Source organism: Stegastes partitus, unplaced genomic scaffold, assembly GCF_000690725.1.
Source record: "Stegastes partitus isolate 25-593 unplaced genomic scaffold, Stegastes_partitus-1.0.2 Scaffold25, whole genome shotgun sequence".
Taxonomy (NCBI): Eukaryota; Metazoa; Chordata; class Actinopteri; family Pomacentridae; genus Stegastes; species Stegastes partitus.
Window position 1 is genome coordinate 1018665 of NW_007577756.1, and position 21106 is coordinate 1039770.

At 41.2% G+C, this 21106-nt stretch overlaps 1 protein-coding gene across 1 annotated transcript in view; it reads left to right on the top strand.

The window, feature by feature from the left end:
• tgfbr3 (transforming growth factor, beta receptor III) overlaps positions 1-20359 on the top strand; it is a 97703-nt gene extending 77344 nt beyond the window's left edge. The window contains exons 13-18 of the mRNA XM_008297205.1: positions 274-459; positions 3145-3438; positions 5861-5981; positions 11850-11882; positions 13692-13799; positions 19279-20359. Of these exons, the coding sequence (XP_008295427.1) occupies positions 274-459; positions 3145-3438; positions 5861-5981; positions 11850-11882; positions 13692-13799; positions 19279-19397 (861 nt within the window). The 3' untranslated portion in view covers positions 19398-20359. The remainder of the gene's footprint in view (positions 1-273; positions 460-3144; positions 3439-5860; positions 5982-11849; positions 11883-13691; positions 13800-19278) is intronic.
• Positions 20360-21106: the final 747 nt, after the last annotated feature.

Below are 21106 nucleotides of genomic sequence, written 5' to 3' on the forward strand. Positions count from 1 at the left end.
CCATCTTTCCATGATGTTCGTTTGTTAGAGTTGACCTGACATTTTCCATTTTAACGTTTTTCCATCTTGTCTCTGTTGACTTATTTTCCTTTATCTCATCCATTCCATCATCTCCCACTTATTGTTTTTGTTTATACAGTGTCTCTTACGGTTCTTCTCTATTTTCATCTTAATGCAGTCAAACAGTCATGTAGGGTGAGGGTGCTTAGCAATGGAATCTAATGTCAGATCCCTGCTGATGTTTGTGCTGGCTTTGTTTTATTCTCCTCCCAGTTCAATTGCACATACAGAAAGAACCAGGACCTCTTCGACACAGTTCCCAGGATTGTACCGGGACCGTCCAGGCAGCCGGTCAACAACATGACGTTTACCATGGAGCTGTACAACACCCCGCCGTTCATCAATCCTACACGCCAGGCCTTCTACACTGTTTCACAAAATCAGCAAGTGTTTGTGGAGGTATGCTTTGCGTTTATAATACTCATCTCAGTGTGCATGCTGTGTGTTTTGGTCCTTAAATTAAAACTTTTGCAGGGAAAGCTGCGCCGTGTGTGCTCTCTGTCTGGGGCTTGAGCTGTTTCCGCTTTGATCTCGTAGTGTGGCATCCACAGGGTCAGTTTGTATTTTGTCTAGCTGAGGCTAAAAAGCTAACACTTACATTCACCCCTCACTCCTCTCTGCCGGTTTCAAATCCTGTCTGCTCAAAATATTTGTTTCACAACAGTAATTGTGTTGTTTCATATAAGAGAGCAAAGACTCTTCTTACTCCTTTGAAGAGGTGATTTATGATGATATCAGCAGGAGATGCTTCACTGACAGTGTGGACACAAAGCCAGTGGGTTACAAAGAGCTGTCTGTGTGAGAGGCTAAGGCATAGCCTTCCTCTCAGAACTCACACTGTGCTGAGACCTGACCTGAGGCGATGGCCAAAAGGTGGACGAGTGCACTTTGATGCTCACAGAGCGGCTTTTTGTTTGTTCAGAACATCCCTCTCACTAATGTGGACATACAATATATCCTAACCTCAGCTCAGTTATGTATTCTAGGCTTTTATCTGTGTCATTTAGATATTGTTTTTATGTGTCTGTGTCTGTTTTTCACTCTGGCGAAGACCTTTCTAATGAGGATACCATCACTGACAATCCAAAAGGGGAGGGATAATAACTCAGGGGACTGTCTTGTGGTTACAGATGGAAAAAATATCCCTGCCATCCTGACTAGGACTGAAAGTCAACTTGAATGAATTTGTTTGGATTTCTGACTTGTGTCAATATCCAGGCAGAAATCCTCGCTGTGGTTTCCAGACCCTCACAGTGGTAGCAAGTGGTTCATTGAGCAGGGAGAAAGACAATGCAGTTTTCCTGAACCACCAAAAGTTGTAGTTGAAAACTGCTCATGAAACTCAAAACCCAGATTTAAACAGAAACAATTGTCGGATTGTCAACTTTTTGAGTGTCTGTGAATGTATTGTGTGAACAGTTTTGTCAGAGCAATTAACCAGAAATACACTTAAAATTGTGATATTTCATTTAAATAGCTTTTTTCTTCATGTGTCATGAAGTAATTTGACAAAAATAAAGCATCCAGGTTCTTTAGAAAAGCAAAAAATGGTGTGTTCCTGCCTTTGACCAACAGTTGAGTGAGAAAGAATCTGAGACTTTTCAGATTAGCCGCATGCTGTGTTTTTACACAGAGCGGATCGGAGACGATAAGAGTAACTGAGGGGAAAATAAAACCTACTGGATCAATGAAATAAATGCAGCATGCTTCCAAAACATTACAGAGGCGAGCAAGTTGTTGTTGCTGATGTAAAGAGCTTATTTTTTGCAGAATTTTAAAATACAGGATGCAGATTGAAGGGATGTCACGATTTTAAGCTTAGGTTTGGTTAATTTTCCTGACATAATTATGTTACATGAACGTGTTACTTCTTTCTTTGCTCATCATCTCATCATCTGCACTGTTATTGGTCATGTTGCACTTACACACCTTCAGTTTGCACTCTTTTGCTGATCTGTATAAATGTAAATATCAACATATCTGCACCCTCAATGTTCTTGTAAATAGTTTTATGGTTCTTATTTGAATTTAACTTTAATTCTGCACTCCACAATTTTTTTTGCTTCTGCTTTGCACTGTTGCAGTTATTTTTATTTTGAGTTACTTTTATTTTTTAGCTATTTTTACATTTTTATCTTGTCCATTGTACCTTACTCTGTATTTATTGTTGCACCAACCCACCAGAACAACTTCCTCGTATTCTCTCAACTACACCTGGCAATAAATCTGTTTCTGATTCTGATTTTGATAATAGCATGCCAGAGATGACTCATTCATGAACCTCCTGGAATTTGCAAACTTGATGATCCTTTGAGTTTTTGCAATTTTTTGCTCAGATAAATAGTGACATTTTATAAATCTTCTTCAAAATAACATGCCTTTGAAACCCTCTATTAGGTTTTGAGGTTCAGCAGGTTAAGACGACTGCTGGAACAGTGAAATCGAACTGAACCATAAAACTCAAACAACGAGTAAAAAGAAACCAGGAGCTCCGCAGAGCTTTGGGGAACCGGGTTATTACAAGTGACCCGTTTCACATTAAACTCTCATTTGATCCAATGCTAATATAAAAACATTGATTCAATCAGCTGTACAGAAATTATTAGACATTTTGTAAATTGTTTGTTTTCCTGCCGAGAGTGAGATTAGAAGTTTGATACCGTTCTCATTCCTGTATGCTAGATGTAAAACTCCATTCAGGAGACGGTTAACTTGGCTGTTAGCAAGACCGGCTCTGTCCAACAGAAACAAAATCTGACTAAATACACATCTAAGGCTCAGTAATTCAATTCATATATCTTATTTGTTTTATCTGTGCAAAAACCGCAAGTTTCAAATGAGGAATTGTTGTTTTGCAGAAGGTTATGTGCAGGACAGAGCCAGGTACGAGTATGCTATCTCTTGTCTTATCTTGAATAAGCACTGAACAATAGGTTTGAGGCTTGATCACAGCAAAGTGAGTGTAAAATGACATTATTATGACTTCAGTCCTATTCATGATAACAGGCTTGTCACGTCAAAGACAAAAAGTCTGTGCATGTGAAGGGTAAAATCTTTTTTTTCCTTCTCTTTTATGTGTTCCAGGTCACTTCTCCGGCATCAGATCCAGAGCTGGGCTTCACCATCATATCATGCTTCATTTCTCCCAACTCCAACCCCAGCATGGTCTCAGGCTACAGGCTCATCGAGACAGTTTGCCCCACAGATGACTCCGTAAAATACTATCCTCAGAGGGATTTCCCTGTCCCTCACATAAAAATGGATAAGAAAACTTTCAGCTTCACCTTCAACTCAAAGTTCAACATGTCCCTTCTCTTCCTGCACTGCGAGATGTCTCTGTGCTCAAAGAGATCTCAGGGGAATCGAGATCTACCATCGGTATGCGGTCTAATCTTCTCCAAATTACTTTTTTTCCTTTTGCATATTTAATGATTTTACTGTACAAGCCATCACGGTTGTTTTAGTCTCTCCAGAGCCGTATAGTATTAGCAGCGTTTGTTTGAGGGGATTTTGTAGTGCACCGTCTTTATTCTGGCTGACCCGAGCTGTTCAGTATCAGGTCTGCACCCAGAGCTGAGCAGGAAATATGAATCGATGTGAGGTCTGCCAGGTGTCCAGCTGCAGAACAAAATAAGCATCTACATCAGCCATCATTTTCTTTTTTCTCTTATTGTTATCTGTCCAACTTATACAATCTTTTGCAAGCACTTTCCACTCTCCATCCATCCATCCATCATCTATACACCGCTTGATCCTCACTCGGGTTGCGGGGGGGCTGGAGTCTATCCCAGCTGACACCCTATCGCAGGGCTACACTTAGAGACAGACAACCAAGCACACTCACGTTCACACCTACGGACAATTTAGAATCACCAATTAACCTCAACATGTTTTTGGACTGTGGGAGGAAGGCGGAGAACCCGGAGAGAACCCACACTGCACGGGGAGAACATGTAAACTCCACGCAGAAAGATCCCGGGTGTCCAAACCGGGATGCGAATCAGGGATCTTTTAGCTGTGAGGCAACGATGCTAACCACCGAGCCACCTTGCAGCCCTACTTTCCACTCATTTTATCTATAAAAAAACCCAATTTAGACTCGTAACCTGAGACTGATTATGAAGCTGTTATATGCAACAGCAGAAATGAGTACACCCTGAGCAATATCAGCTAAATTCTGATTGTTCAAAATTAAATCTCCTCTCAATAATCATTTCTTAGTTGAACAAAAGAGTACTTCCTCCCAAGAACAGTCTAAAATAGATAAAAAAAAGTTATATTGAAAATACAGATAGTCGATGCAACTAAAGTGAATACAGCTTTGATCACGGACACACAGTTTGATCATTAAAACTTCGTGATTTCACCAGTTTTCTAAACAGCCTAACTGCATGAATATAGTTGTTAAAGGTCTGTCAACACTAGAGCTGTGTCAGTTTTGTACCTGGTTATCTGCATCATGGCTCCACAGGGAAAAGAACTGCCAGTGGAGGTGAAAAATCTGAGACGAAAAAGCAACAGGAAGATCAGTATAAAAGTAAAAATCAGTGGAAACACAGTTGCAGCAGCAATCAGGAGATCCATAGTACGAATAATCAGAGTTGCAGTTTGCATCTTTATAAATGACACCAAAGCTCTAAAAAAACAGATGGGCCTTTGCTTCACTCTTGGCACCGGGGCTATCCGTGATATCTGAAATCAGGGTTTCTCTCACAGTTCAGACAGTGTGAAGGGCAGATAATAACATCAACGTCTATGAACAGCATCCAAGAAAAAACCCCTTGCTTGTGCTTTGGGACAAAATTGCAAGTATGTTTGGTCTGAACATGGTCAGAGCTGCCACAGTGAATGCATAGCCCTGAGAGTGAAGCACAGAGGTGGGAGGGTGATGATATAGGGCTGCATGAGTGCTAAATGTTTTAACATTAATGGATGACGCTATAGGCTGCAAGGTGTCTCCGTGGTTAGCACCATCGTCTCGCAGCTAGAAGATCCATAGTTCGCGTGGAGTTTGCATGTTCTCCCCGTGCAGCGTGGGTTCTCTCCAGGGTCTCCGGCTTTCTCCCACACGGTCCAAAAACATGTTGAGGTTAATTGGTGATTCTAAATTGTCCGTAGGTGTGAATGTGAGTGTGCTTGGTTGTCTGTCTCTTAAGTGTAGCCCTGTGATAGACTGGTGACCTAGATAATGGATGGATGGATGGATGGATGACACCATGTTGCCAGTGGATATACCAAAATACTTGATGACTAGATGACTTCCAGTTTGAAGAATTTTGTCAGAAGAGGAATATTCCAACTTAATAACGATCCAAAGCAAACAGCCAAAATCACAGAAGAGTTTCTAAAAAAAGACCAAAGTGAAAACTATGACCTGGACAAGTTTATTGCCTAACTTGAATGCAATAAAACATCTTTGTGGTTTTCTAAGGAGAGACACGGAGCAACACAACCCCTCCGATAAAGAGCAGCTCAACAAAAAATGTCTCAGCTGAATGGCGGAACATCTCTCTAGGAATCCGGTATTCCCATGCCGATAGGTAGTCATATGTAGGAATGAAAAAAACAAGATTTAAATGTCAGTAATGGACTGACTTTTTTGCATTAAGTTCCTACTGTGTTGCAGGTATTTTTAATATCGTAATGCTATTCGTTTTTCCTACTGTTCAGCCTGAGAGTAATGCAGTTACTGTCAGATAGAATGATTCGACATGATCAGGGTGCTGTGGAGCATTTTGATTTCTGTAGAGTTTCTTTACTGTTTTTAATTCTCCTATTTTCTCCAATTTCATCTGCGCAGTGCTTAAAACCCGGTGCGCCCTGTGATTCTCTCACTGTGGACAATATCATGACGATGGCGATGACCTCCAAGATGTCGACCAAACCGATGGTGGTGGTGGATGGTTCGCCAGACATAGCAGGTTAGTGAGAGGAAAACAAAACATGATTTACACCAACTTCATGCCACAAGTTCATTTATGCTCTGAGTTCTGAAGAAGTCCACAAGTACACAGTGTGATAGGAAACTGGAGTAGAGGAAGACGCCGGTCTGAAGGAGCCAGGGAAAGTTCGGACCGGTACTTGGGGATTACACCAAACCACAAAGTGCTGCACATCACTTTCCCACATCTGGTCATCATTAACTGCAATGTGTGCGATTATGCGATAGACGTTTGGCGTGTACGAGCCTGAGTTTGCATTGACATCTGTATACACCAGTGTGTTTTTGGGTGTGTGTACATACTAGCATGTGGTTGACTGCAGTAAAGGGGAGTGTGCTCACACTGAGGCCCAGTTCTGCTGTTCTGGACTGGTCCGGGCTGAGGGAGATGTGGAAAAACAGGAGTCATACAGCACTGAGCTCCAGTTGTTTTCACTTTGGCCCTTCACCATGGCCTCCCCTTTCCACTGGAGAGGGGGAGGAAGGGGAGTGGTGGTCCTCTCGTTGGCTTCGGGAGCCCAGCCAGGTCCTAAAGGCCCCTCGATCAGCACTTGTTTAGTTACACATTGATTCGCTGGCTGTATCGCAGCGGCTGTAAGTGTGATGGGAGGGAGGGGGCAGCCTGCAGGGGGCTGGGGGGGTCTGAGCTAACCGCCATCACATTTTACTTATTATGACCTCAACTAAGATGGACTGATATCATGTGTGCCCATTCTCGAGTGGACTGCCAGTTTTTTGCATCCCTTCTGAGCAATGACATCAACCAGAGACATGTGGTCAGTTTGAGTCAACTTTATTGGCCCATGATTTGATAGGACTTACATCATTTTAATCAGTATGAGCTATAGCCTGACCAATATATCAACACAGCTCATATCTGCCAATTTAAGCTTATTGTGGATTATTGCTACACAATATAATGTTTCTGCATCAGCACTGGGATGTGCTCATCCACAACAGTCACTTTGCAGACGGTGCAATGTGAAGCAAGGCAAATTAATTTGAAAAAACAGCGTACGACAGCTTATTTCTTTGCTTGATAGCAAAAGAACACTCGTATGGTTCTCATTTTCCATGACTAATCTCCAAGAGAAGTCTCTGATAGAACATCATTTACTCTGATTTAAGTTGGACACACTGAGTTTTTGTTTTGTTTTTACTTTTTTCAAAAGGCACAGAGTTTGTTCATACTCATGACTTCACATGTGCTCAGAGAAATGAGCTAAAACAGGAGAGAAGCAGGGAAAAGGAAGATTTAGCTGCGAAAAGAAATTATTGTATTGATGTATTTTGGGAACAGAAAAGCTAAAAACTGTTGCCTGTGCTGAACCAAATGTTCTTTTTCAGCTTTTTTAATGAATATTTTATTATTTTATTTGGATGTAGACGCACTCTCCTACGAAGCCACCACAATCGTTGTATAAAGATTTATTCTTTTCAACTAGTTATTAAAGTGAAATCTGGTGAAAATTCCTGTATTTTTCAATCACAGTATAGTCGTCCTCAATTGTATTCATACCCTGGGAGGGTAAAGAAGGAAAAAACAGCTGTCACCGAAATAAGTTAAAATTGACAAAAGTAATAATAAATAAAACATTAATGAAAATCATGACATTGTTTTTGAATTGTGGTTCAACAGAAATATATTTTAAAAAATTATTTTAAAAAAACAAGCATGATGGGACCCGTAAACTAATATTTAGTTGAACAACCCTTTGAGCCAATCACTGCAATCAAGTGTTTTCTGTAACTCTCAGTCAGACTTCTGCACCTGTTGACAGGTATTTTGGTCCACTGCTCATCAGCAAAGTGCTCTAATTTGTCCAGGACAGTTTTGTTTGTTTGTTTGTTTTTATTATTTCTTTGAACCACAATTCAAAAGCAATGTCTTATTTCACTAAATTATAATTTAGAAAATTTTTATTTATTTTTACTTTTTTCAGTTTCTAGTTATTTGAGTGACTGTTGTTGATTTTTTCCTTTTCTTTAATGGAAGGGTATGAATACACTTGAGGACGACTGTATATTGCTGGAAAACAACATATTGTATTGCACCATCAGGTTTTTCCTACACTGTGCAGACCTATTGGGGAGTTATTATAGGTATATATATGTATAGGTGCTGAGCAGCACAGTTGCGCTGAATTGCCTCACAGTAGAACAGTGTTGTTTGGCTGGCTGGGGCCTTTCTGTGCTCCTCGTGCCTGCAAAGGTTGTCTCAGGGTGCTTTGGCTTCCACAGTCCAACTACATGCATGTCGGCTTTAATACTGACTCTAAATCAGCCATGAACAGAGCCTATCCCAGCCCAGAAATCGTTGGATGTTAACCTGACAGTTGCACCATATTCAATTTACTTCAGAGTAAAATAAATATAAAACATGAGACATGATGCTCGAGGCGAAAGAAGGTCGTCCTGCTTTCTCTCTGTGTTCAGCCCATGATCCATATTGATGTCACAGTGAGGATAGATGAGCCCGAGGTACTCCAACTATACACCTTGTTTCAGTCAGGTTAATATATTTTGATTATCGGCAAACATCCGATATTTTGCATCCCTGCTGATAATAATTGGTGTTTGCGAGTTAGAGGCCTCGAAAACTCTGCACTCAGGCTCAACTGTATGTCGTCAGAGTCGTACAGGATTATTCAGAGCAGAAGTGGGTGGTTTCATTACATCCTGATTGAACATTGAGTGTCACCACTGGGCAAAGTTACTGTACGGATGGAGTCACTTTTTAGCACAGACGTGTCAGTGTTCACGTCGAAGATATTGGTGAACGGAGACTGTGAAAGCTGAAGTAATGACTGAGTGCGTCGGCTCAGCGAGTCCAAAGCGGGCAGCGGGGTGCTCTGCCCACACCACGGTGCCAGTGCAGCGGGTTTATTTTCCATGGAGCAGGGAAAGTAAACACAGATATGCCATAAACACGATGAGAAAAACCTCAATTTCAAAGGCCGTGTTTTCTAACACAAAGACATCTCTTATGCTAGGATGGCAAACAAAACAAGCAGCCTTTTCAAGGGCCACAGCTCTGCACTGGACAGCATCCCAAAGAGCTGAACTCCATCTACACATCAAAGAGGGCCACTTGTGGCCAACTTGGTGCATGGAAAAACTGAACAGTCTCAAAGCCCTGCCATCAAAATTAGATTTACGGCTTCGCAACATCAATAAATTTTATGCTTTTTTTTTCGTGCATTTGGTAACATTCTAAAAAATGTAATTTATTTCAGAGGCTGGCTATGCAGATTATATCATTACACCAGCACACGGAGTAGTCATGTAGTTTAAGTCTGCAAAGAGTAAAAAAAGGAGAAAATATTTCATATCGAGGTTATTCCAGTGAACACATTGTGGAGCTGCAGTGCAGAAAATATGAATGTGTCGGCCCTTCAGGTTTCTTATCTTTATAAGTAGCTGATTTCTGTGATACATATCTGAGATGATGGATCGCCTTGAAACCTGCTGAATGAGGAGTCTTTCTCTCCACACATGGGCTGCTGTATTCACTGGCCAGATGTCAAGTATCTCACTTTGTCATTAAAATGATCACAAAACTAAAAAAACTGTCATTTTAATACTCAAACTTAAGCGATGCTTGTACTTGTACATGAGTTAGGATTCATGCATCAGCTTAACGTGGCCATTAGGAAAGTATAAATCTGTGATGAATATTCTCGCACACTTGAGTATATACTGAAGTTATACGCGGTGCTAAGAGCCTAAAGGACCCGAGCTGCTTTCACTAACAAGCTCTGAAGTATCGAGTTCGACTGTTGTTGGCTCTCTAAGTTGGAACCCCCGGTGTCAAGAGTCCAGCAGAGGCAACATCAGTGGTTTCTGCTCTCCATGAGGAAAGGTCAGAGTTGAACGAAAACAAGTCATTACGCAGGAGTGCTCTTTCATTCCACAGCAAGCAAACTTACATAAACAGATGACGTTTATAGAGATATCAGTGCTGGTCCAACTTTTGGCAACAGCTTAAAGCTGCAAACATAAGTCATGAGTTTAACTTCGAGGCAGCTATCTGGTTCTGTTAAAGCAGTGAACAGCAGTCCAGACGTGCTGTAGGGTGTTGTTACGGCGTTATTAGAAAAGGTGCATTAAGTTAGAAGCAGACAGAACTAAGAAATATCTTTTGTGGCATAAGTCATAAAAATAGAAAAGAATAAAGTTACATTTCTGTGATTATTCTGGTCGTTTAATCGTAGCAACTGGACTTGCTTGAGTTCCTTGAAGACGTTTCACCTCTCATCCAAGAGGCTTCATCAGTTCTGACTGACTAGTTGGGAGTTCCAGATACTTATATCCTAAAGGAGCCAAGCAAGTCCAGTTGCTATGATTGATCTACCAGAATAACCATGACCTGGATGACTGAGAATCTTCACAGACATTTCTGTGATTACTTATTATACAAGAAATGGAAAAAGCCTAGAATCGATACGCACTGCGTTTTTCAAAGTTACCAATTACTGAAAAAATAGATAGAGACTCTACATTCTGATCGTTTAAATTTGTTTGCATACTTGTCTCCTGTCTGCTCTGAGGAAACACAGCCTGCAGTTCAGCTGAAAAATGGAAAAAAAACAATTCATGTGACTGCTGGTTTCAGCTGAGTCACTTTTTTTTTTTTATAAGTACGTCACACATACCTAATGCCAGGACTGTTGAAAAGTTGGTAATCCAATGACTGTGTTTTTACAGTACGTACCTGGCTGATAAGTGGTGTCATTCAGAAGGATAGAATAGAATAGAATAGAATAGAATAGAATAGAATAGAATAGAATAGAATTATTTTTATTGATGCCCCATTGGGGGAAATTCACATGCCACAGCAGCATCCACAAATATAGAAAGAAAATAACAATGATTAAATAATAAAATAAGTATATGCACAAGATGAGAAAATATACTATTGAATGAAATAAATATATACAGTATTAACACTGAAGGAGAAAGCAGATTGTGCAGATTGGCTGTGCAAAAGTGAATAATGACCATGTGTTCATTTTGTCCATTTGGTTCACATCAGCAGGTGATGCTGATGTCGTATTGCAGTGATTTCAGTGATTTTTTAAAAAGATGACATGAATTTCAAGCTCGCCGTTGGGTTTTGGGGGTTCCATCCTATGGAAACATAACATTATCACTGAGTCAAGTTGACAAGAAAGCCTCACACACATTGTGCTTGCTCCAGTTGCTCTTCCTTTCTCTTCTGAGGCCGTAAGTGTTAATGGCCTCTCTCTACATTCTTAGCATAACAAGTCTCTGAGGACAGATAACTCTGGAGCTTTGGGACAAGGCTGAGGGTGGCAGAGAGGACGTCCTCTGGCCATCGTCCCCACTGAAATTAAAGTCTCCTTTGATGGCCTGTCATCAGCCATTATGCGAGATGAAAACTTAAAGGTGTTTTGTCCAAGAATAGCACCCATTGTGCCAGAGTCTTGGACACGTACCAGGTTTGCCTCTTGAGTTCGCCCGTACACAAGCGCCATTGTGTTGCTTGTTAAGACATCATTACAGCTAATTTCACTTTTGAAAGCCCTCCAGATGGCTTGAAATAAATGGGTGAGCGGAGTCAGAAGGTTCATCCGTTAGGACACTGTCAGCTCACAGAATAGCTGCTCTTTCAGCGTTTTTCCTGGTTCAGGTTTCTGTATCACATTCCGCAGAGAATTGCTTATCAACACAGTGCAGTATCAGCAATCTGCTGCTCCTCTGGCCTGTGGCTGACACACTCACAGCACGTATTGTCTTATTTTTAATGTGTCATTATTCATAATGTATAATGGGCTTCTCTGTGTGTAATACCACTCTAAAAAATATTTTTTATATTATTTTGCAGCTCCAGAAACGCCGATGGTTCCTCCAAGTGAACGTAAGAAATTTTATTTGACTCCTCTTTTAGACTTTTTCTGACGTATTTTCATGTGTAGGTGTGTGAATTATATGAAGCCCAGAGTGATCAATGCTGAGCATGGGCGTAGATTTAGTACGAGCATACAGGGAGGATGCATCAATCACTGGATGTTCTCCCCCAGGAAAGTTTTGAACATCAGTCACCTCATTTTGTCTCAAGATTTTTTTTATTTTTTTTTGGAATTTGTTTCTCTCAGCGTTAATTTATGGTGGAAATGTTTTCGTTTATGTAAAGGAAGAAAAGGTGGCGATTCAAAATGTAATACATCATACTGCAGTACGGCTCTGAGGCATTCTGTATTACTTTTCAATTATTTATTATTTTTTTCCTGCAGAGTGGACACACATATCAGGACATGATTTACTCCTCTGTCCTCTTCTGTGTCTTTCGTTTGGGGACGTAACCTCCTTAAATGTGCGGCTTTTCACAACAATGATCAATTAATTCATAAACCGCTGGACTTGTAGTTAAGCCCGAGTTCTGCTCATGTCTAAAACTTTTGTGTTTGACATGCTGAAGAAAAAACAAACCCTGTTGCAGTCATTGTTGTGCCTATGATTGAGATGTTGAAGTTGACAGATCCTCTGCACACTCCCTAAAGCCTACACCAATAATCCATAAAGTAACCAGTCCTAAAAATAAACTGTGTAAAATACGTAAAACTAAAAATACTGAAGCTATTTAGGAACTCCATAATTCAACTCACTTTTAAATTTCATTTTGCTGCTTGTCATACCGCCTTGTCTCTCTCTCAAATTGCTGCCGAGGTGACTGGATGATTTACCGTTAGCGCTTTGATGCTAAGCTCTCAATCCTTCGCAGCCGGTTGATGAGCTAGCTAGTTAGCATGCTTAGCTGTCTTAAGACGAACAAAACGACATGTTAGTGATGCTCTCTGCGGACGCTGTGCTTGCTGACAGCAGGCTTTAGTGGCTTGTTTTAGAATCACTTTGACATTGTTGCTTAAGCTAGCAGGAGCTGGCTTAATCTGTTAGCGGTTGTTTGGTGCTCCATATTAACCCTCCGAACCCCAAACAGTTCCTGGGTGTTTATTGCTACTGTCAGGTTTTTATTCACTGTGGGCTCATTTTTCACAGCAATATAAATTCCTGCACCTCCTCTCAGCACAAATATGGCTGGAAGCAGAGAGAACTGACTTCAGTGCAGTTATAATACCATAATTTAGTATTGAAGAAGCCTGGAACTAACATGTCCAACATTTTCTAATTGCCCACACATTACCAATACTAGAAATACATATTTTACTATTTTACATTTTTAGAACCTTCACAAACTAGTACAGGTACGTTTCCGAACAGAGCTGCACGTCACACACGACTCATTCAGGGACCAACATCAAATTCAAAATTGTGATAAATAGTGGAATTCTGACGATTTTAAATGATTTTGCTGAAAGGTGAAGGGTCGTTTCTGTTCTGTTGACCATCTAGTAAAGGCAGAAAATGCCCCCAAAAATTCCTGATGAAAGATTCAAGGTCTTTTATTGGTCACAAACAGTTATACATGGTAAAACGCGCAGTGAAATGAGCTGTGCACCTGTTCCAGAAATAAGATTATGTACACATATATATACTAAGATTGAATTTATTCAGGTCTTTCTTTCGTTTTTAAATATACTAGTGCTCTTTAACTTGTTTTTTTATTTATTTAATATTGAAAACTTCTGGGCTCCTTAGGATTTCAGTTTAAAATACTTCCAACTTGTCATGTCAGCATGTGTGAACCGTGTGCTGCTTTGTTTTCCAGCGACTCTGTACGTGCTGGACACTCCGACGGTGGTGGGGATCGCCTTCGCAGCCTTCGTGATTGGGGCTCTGTTGACCGGAGCCCTGTGGTTTATCTACTCACACACAGGTAGGTCGTCCCCTCGCTGCCCCGCTCCGCTGCCCCGACTCACCTCTCTGCATTAATGAAAAGATAAGATGCATTGGAATGTCCGAGCGCCTCGGTGCCAGAAATGTGCCGCTGCGATTGCCAAACATCCTGCTGCTGACAGAGGCCGGTTCACAATAACATATTGACTCCTCTACTGTAAATATATCCTGTTGGTCAGCAGCAAGGGCTCTTCTCTTTCCTGCCTTTGAATGTTTTGGGGGCTACGTGGTAGTCAGCGAATATGCTCAGTACAATGGCTGGAGACAAGTTGGAAATTCCCCTAGTTGGGTTTAGTGGGCGCTCACAGGAAAAGACACACAATCTGTCCGTTAGATGCCAAGACCTTCCCCATCGTCCCCAGCCTGCTGACCCCGGCCGACCCCTGAGAGGAAGTGCGCTCCCGGCAGCCCACTGAGTTCACCGTTACATAGAGCTGCCCTGTTCTTCGCAGGCCTTCATGTCTGACTGGTGATCCGCTGTGCCATTGACCCGCTGGCCTCGTGGTTGATGTGTTCTCCGTGGACGTCTTTCATAAACCTTGTTTCAGTTTAGAATGCAGGGTTTTCAGAAAGCGCAGCAATGTGAGTGTTTGCACTTAAAGCTGTTTGGGGGAGAGCTCACTGTCTGACAGCGTTAGACGGTCGGATCAGTAAATCATCCTCCCTGGTAGCTGTGAACGCAGCAACAGCACAGACAGAACGGTTACAACATCGCAAAGCCAGACGTCCAGATCTCCACAGAGCTGTATCATGCTGGCAGTTTTTCTGTCCTGTCACGTTTTTCGCTCACTGTGGACTCATTTTTTACTGCAATATGAAGTCCTGCCCCACCATGGATAGAAGTAGAGAGTCTTTTTGGTTGTATAAAAGTTGAACTTCTTTAATTATTTATTCGGCAACAACTTGGAATCAACATTTTTCCAAGTGCCTACAGGTGTTACCAAGACTGGGGGGAGAAACGACAGCTTTTTTATACGATGCATATCTTACTACTGACATTTTTGATTTGTTTCAGTACTTGTCACCTATCTGCTCTGTGTAAACACAGCTGGCAGTTCAGCCGAGTTCACCCAAAACATCTCGTAATTTTGTCACATGACAGTTGGTTGCAGCTGAGTCACTTATCGCTTCACAGCTGGACTGAGAGGCACTGAATTTTTAGTTTTTCACAGACTCTGGTTCATGCAAACGGTTTGTTTTGGGGGAACTGTTGATAAAAAAAAAAAAGCCCAGATGAAACAGCACATCGCAGATGAGTAGTTCAAGAACTTAGAAAGTTAACAAGATTCTTCATATTTTACCATTTTTGGCTCTGGCAAAGTATGTCATTGACATTTAAAAATAAAAAAAGCATACCTTATAAGCCTACTTGTGACTTTTGGGGTTAAACTGATACAAGCAGGCCCGCCTTCTTGCACAATCCAAACCCTCAGCAGGGTTGTTGTTGTTTGCTCTAGCTAAAAGAACTCTGAAAACGACAACATGCAGATACTGGAAAGGGAGAAGGAAGTGTAATGCTGCAGCTGAACAGGCAGGTTAATATCTAAAGTTTACATCTAGCGAGTCAAACTTCAGTGTTACAAACTGTCCGGTCATAATCAGTCACGTTTATAAGCTTTCACAGTCCAGGATTTTTCTTTTCGCAGTCAGGATCAGCTCTCACATTTTAGAGGCCTTATCGTTATTACAATATTAGTATTGGCTTCTCTTTAGAAAGCCACTTTATGGATTTCCTGGTAAGTGACCAGCAAAGAAACACAATCCCTGCATCTGTCAGGTTTTTCCAGGGATAGCGGCGGTCAAATGTGAACGTACGCAGAAGAGGAGGTGTAAAGATGGTCGTTCTAAAAAAAAATAGTCATGCTCAAGGCCGAGTTAAAGGGCCGTGTTCCTGTTGATGTTATGAAAATAGGCCTCCGGTTGTTTTCGACCAGTGTGTTAAGCACTATTGGCTCACATGACCTTATATGGCAACATTTGTGGTCCTGTGTCAACCCCAAGAAAGTAGATCCCCCAAAACAACAACCCAAAATATCACTTCAGTGTGTATTTTAAACCGGTGATGAAACATGAAAACTAATTTGAGTCTATTCCCTGAGGGTCCTCAGACCTCTCAAAAGACAGTTTTTCCCCTTTTTGTAAAAGTAGATATAGTCATTGGAATTAGATTTGTTTTGTTTTTTTGTTGCGTGTCCATTACAGTTTAATTCCCTATAAGGCAATTAGCAATATAAAGGCTTTACACAGCAACCTTACCATATGTTATTTGACATTTCCTTCATTGTCTTGGCACATGAAGTCGGTCTGTCGTGTGCCAGGCCTGGAGTTACCTCAGCCAAGGAATCTGCTCTCCACCTCTGTGCATTGGGTGAAATAACACACAAGTGAATAATTTAAATCAATTGTGAAAACTGGCTCAATCAGACTGAAATCCAAATACACGCACTGATGAGCCAACACGTTACCACCACCCCCATGCACAATGTGCTGTTGTTCCATGCCATGAAAACAGCTGAGGTGTGGACTCAGCCTATGGTATCTGGTGTCATGATGTTAGCAGCAGATCCTTGTGACGGCTGTAATAAACCGTTTCCAACAACACAAACCGGTTACTAGCTATGGGCTGGTTTTCATGCTGGTTTGGAAGTTAGATCAACTTGTGAACCGTGGAGACGCCAAATTACGTCATTGTATACGTCTGTTGGAACATCGGTTACTGAAGCTCCCTCCAGTTTGTTCTGAACTTCTTGAAAGGACCGCAAGTACATGAAGAGAGTCGAGCCGTCCAACAGACCGCCGCTGCAAAGCCAATTACATCATTTCTCATCTCATTTTCCCCACTGTTCATTGTTTTAACCCTCTGAACCCCGAGGAGTTTCTGGGTGTTTTCTGCTCTACATTTTGGACCCATTTTTTACGACAATATAAAGTCCTGCATCTCTATGAAAACATTACAGTCATGGCTAGAAGTAGAGAAAACTCAAAAAATGTCATTAGTGCAGTACAAGAGTTATATGTCAAACTTCATTTACAAAAATACAAACAAAAAATGAAGAAAAAAAATCCAGAAAGAGCCTACAGGTGTTAGACATGCAGACAAATGGTGGGTAAACATACTGTAGATAGAGTGCTACTCTTTAAAATGGATTCCTATTTTCTCTGAGTAAACACAACCTGCAGTTCAGCTGAAAAGTCTGAAATCTTTGCTCATGTGACTCTTGATCTGAGCTGAGTCACTTATGGCTTCATGGTTGTGACAATGAGTGCAAAGTTTTTTTTAGTTTTTTTTTTACAGAATCTGTTTACAGTAAATAATTTAATATTGGCAGGTATTTACCGTAATTTCCAGACAATGAGCGCACCTGAATATAAGCCGCACCCACTAACTTTAAAAAGAAAACTAATATTGTACATATACAGGCCGCACTTGTCTATAAGCTCCAGGTGTCCACGTTGTAACATGAGATATTTACACAGAAAGAGTTTTTAAACTTTTAATTAAACACGTACTGGTAGCATACACAAATACGTATCATAACTGTTTTTTTCCGAACACTGCCTGTAACATGGCTGGTTAAAAAAATTAAAAATACAGCAGCCTACTAGGAAAAGTCATTGATCGCTATCTTCATCTTCCTCCTGAGCACTAAAATCACTAAAGTCGTCTTCTTCAGTGTCGGAGTTGAACAGCCTCAGAATGACTTCGTCACACACTTCCTCATACTCTCTTTCATTGACGCTCTCAATGTGACTTCCGTCTTGAGGCAAATTCGTAAAAATCGTAAAAATCCATAAATTAGCCGCATCTTCATTTAAGCTGCAGTGTTCAGAGCGTGAGAAAAAAGTAGCGGCTTATAGTTCAGAAATTACGGTAAATGAGACACCTAGAGATTTGAATGTTGCGTCATAGATGAGAAAGTTGAAAGCCCCTTTTGTTTTTTTCTGTTTTGTTCCATTTCTAGCTCTAATAAATGTGTCATTTTTCCAATCTTTTAAAAAAAATAACTTACTTCTCAATCTGACTGCCAGGTGTTTGGTTCAGAGAGTTAATAAAGTTATTGATCACAATCCCCCACACATGCACAAACACTGCAAAAAAAAGAATGAATGAGTTTCAGAAATGTCATTCGATCTCTGGACTCTTTAAGGCAGCGTAAGTTTGGACTGCTGACTTGTTGTCAAAGAAATGCCAAGACTGCATTTTTGCATTTGTGATTCGTGAACCAAGGCTTAGACACATTGTCCCTGAGTAGACATCTGTTACAACAGCTGCGTACAGAGTTTTCATGCTCAATATGTTTCTGTGACATAAAAGCAGCTTTATCTCGTTTATCTAGAAAGATAATATTGGGCTTTTGGGAATTTAAATTTCCTCAGATGGATGAGATGAATCCAAGTGCCTTTGTTTTGTAGAGCGCTTGGTCCTGTGAGGGAAAGACTGCTGGCAGCCCTGTTCTGCTAAACATTAGCAGGAGTGTGGGGCCCGAAAGAGGGAGCGAGATGCAAGGTCGCCTATAGATGCATGCATACGCCTGTCATATACGCACACACACAACTTTTAGCAGTATCAAAACACAAGTTTTTGTCTCGGAGAGAAAACTCCTGCTCTGCACTTTTGTGGGATTAAAGAAGCTATAAACCAGCAAAGAACACACTGCAGTAATAATTGTGCCAAATGCTCAAATTAAAAACAGAGTTGGCTTCATCTCAAACACAGTTCATTGTCTGTCAGAGACATTTTTTTTATAAACAAACATCAGCACTTTTATTCGCCCTTCATTTAAGCGTTGGATCCCGAGAGTCTACAAAATGAAATGCTTATTTAGACATAGAACAATAAACCAGTCAGTGGTTGGAGCTCCAGTCACAGGGTCCTGTGTTGTGTTTCTTCTGCTTTATCTACAAAAGCAAGGCTAATTGATTCCAGATAACAAAAAGAAATGAACTCCATGAACGGAGGGGGAAACGTCTTCTTCTCTTTTTGTTTAAAATATCGTCTGTCGGATAGGATGTGACCGTGTGTTTCTGAGGTGACATCTTTTGGGGCCTCGGAAGTTGGAAACACATTGAAGCTGTGACAGATTATGCATGAAGATAGTAAAGTAAAGGCAGATGGAGTGCAGAGTTGTTCTGTCTGCGTTGTACTGTACAGTGCGCTGCTTTTACTTGAGTAGGAATGCATTCATCTATGTAAGACGGTGTAAAAAATAATTTTATTTCAGTGTCAAGTCTACACTCTACAGTTGGGGATTAACGCATGATGCATTTCTGAGTACAGATGAACAATGGAGGCTCCAGAGTCTTAGAGGAGTCCAATTTGTAGCTTTAACCAAATCAGTTTGTCATGTTCCTGCCAAACTGTGGCCTTTTTCTAAATTGCATCCATTTTTTTTCCCCTCTCCCTTCGGCCCACTCCCTTCCTCCCCGCGCCCCCGCTCCCTCTCCTGCACTATATCTAGGTGAGACAGCTGGCACACAGCCGGTCCAGAAGTCCCAGCCCACCTCCGAGAACAGCAGCGCGGCCCACAGCATCGGCAGCACGCAAAGCACACCGTGCTCCAGCAGCAGCACGGCGTAGCCCAGGACCGCCACCCAGCAGGCCGCACGAAGGGCCCGGCGGTCCACAAAGACCGGTTGGTTGAAAGGAATTAGCTTATTAGAAGGAAAGAAAAAAAAAAAGTCAGATTCATGAAAACACCCTTAGTCCTTGTGTAAAGCTGGTGCCGCTTCAAGTGTGCGCAGACCGAACTGTCCTGGTGTCATTTGTGCGGTTCTGAGACTCAGCTCGGCAGGCTCACTTTAAAAAACACAAGAAGCAAATGTGAGTTTATTCCAGGCGTTTTTTTTTTTCTAATCCAAATGCTGCTTTTTTTTTCCTGACCACAACACAGCCGTTTGTTTTGACCCTAAATGGTTTGATTTAGGCTGTTTGTAAGAAGCAGGTGTACTCCAAGAGTGAGCAACAAGGCTGCAGCGATGCCAGTATTAGAGAAGTGAGATGTTGATGGCTGGACCGTTACTTTATGACATGCAACCCAGAACGTGGCGAGGGAGCAAAGCAACCACTATTACCATGCAGACAAATGTGCAGTACGTCATTGTCTCGACGCCGAGATCGTGGCTTTTAAAAGACAGTGTAGGTATTGAATGTATACAGAAGAGTAATTGCCAAAAAATGTGAACGATAAATGTGAAAGACATGCTGATAAAATTCCACATTTTATAATCATTTCCTTTATAATGGATTCATACACACAGGTTGTTAAAGTATATAGGTATAGCAATATGTCTGAGTAGATCTTCACAGGGGCATTATGGGTTCCCTTTTACCAGCTGTTGTTAAAGGAACAGTTCAGCATTTTGAGAAATATGCTTATTTGCTTGTCATCCAAAGGTTTAAAGAGAAGATTTGATACCTCTCTTGTGTTTGTGTATAAAATATGGAGCTGGATCTAGGAGGTGAGTAGCCTAGCTTAGCATATAACATGTGGAAACAGAGAATTCAAACGAATGGTTCACAGTTACAACACAAAACTCCTCGAAAAACACCAAACTGTTGATCTGCATTTCTGTCTGTTAGGTATGAGCTTTAGGCCTTCATCATGGGCAAAGCCAGGCAGACACCTATGACATCACCTGTTGGTTTGTCCACTACCACCATTTGGCATTTTGGCTGTCACCAGGAAAAAGCAATTCTGACTGAGAATTCATGGCCATGCCGATGCAGTAGGGGCATGTCAATGACAAGGTAGCTGAAACATTCCCTGCTTTGTCTTCTTTTTTCTTCTAAATAGGACCCAGATTTACTAAATAAAAACCAGTGATTGAGACCATAAACGCATTAGGAAAATGTTTACTTAGGTAACAGATCAAGTAAGAAGTAGGGACATCTCTAATAAACTTCTGTTCAATCTGACAACCTGAGGAGTCGCCCCCTGCTGGCTTAGAAAGAATGCAGGTTTAAGAAGCTTTGCATTCGCTTCAAATTTCTATCCCAGAGGTAATGTTCATCCTTCATCTACATTCAATGGATAGCTTAGCATAAAGATGGTAAGCTCTGTCTGGAGCATTTGGACACAACCACGCTAGCTAGCTTTTGTTTATGCAATGCTAGGCTAACCATCCTGTCGCTGTCCAAAGCGCAACTTTTTTTTAAAAAGATAAGTATGTTATATTCAAGCAGCAAACTCTGGGGCTAAAAAATGAAGTCAGCATAGAAGTGCTAAAATCTGCAGTTCCTTGAATGGCCACTTGAGGCTGGTTCCAAAAGTGAGTCAATCCTCATAG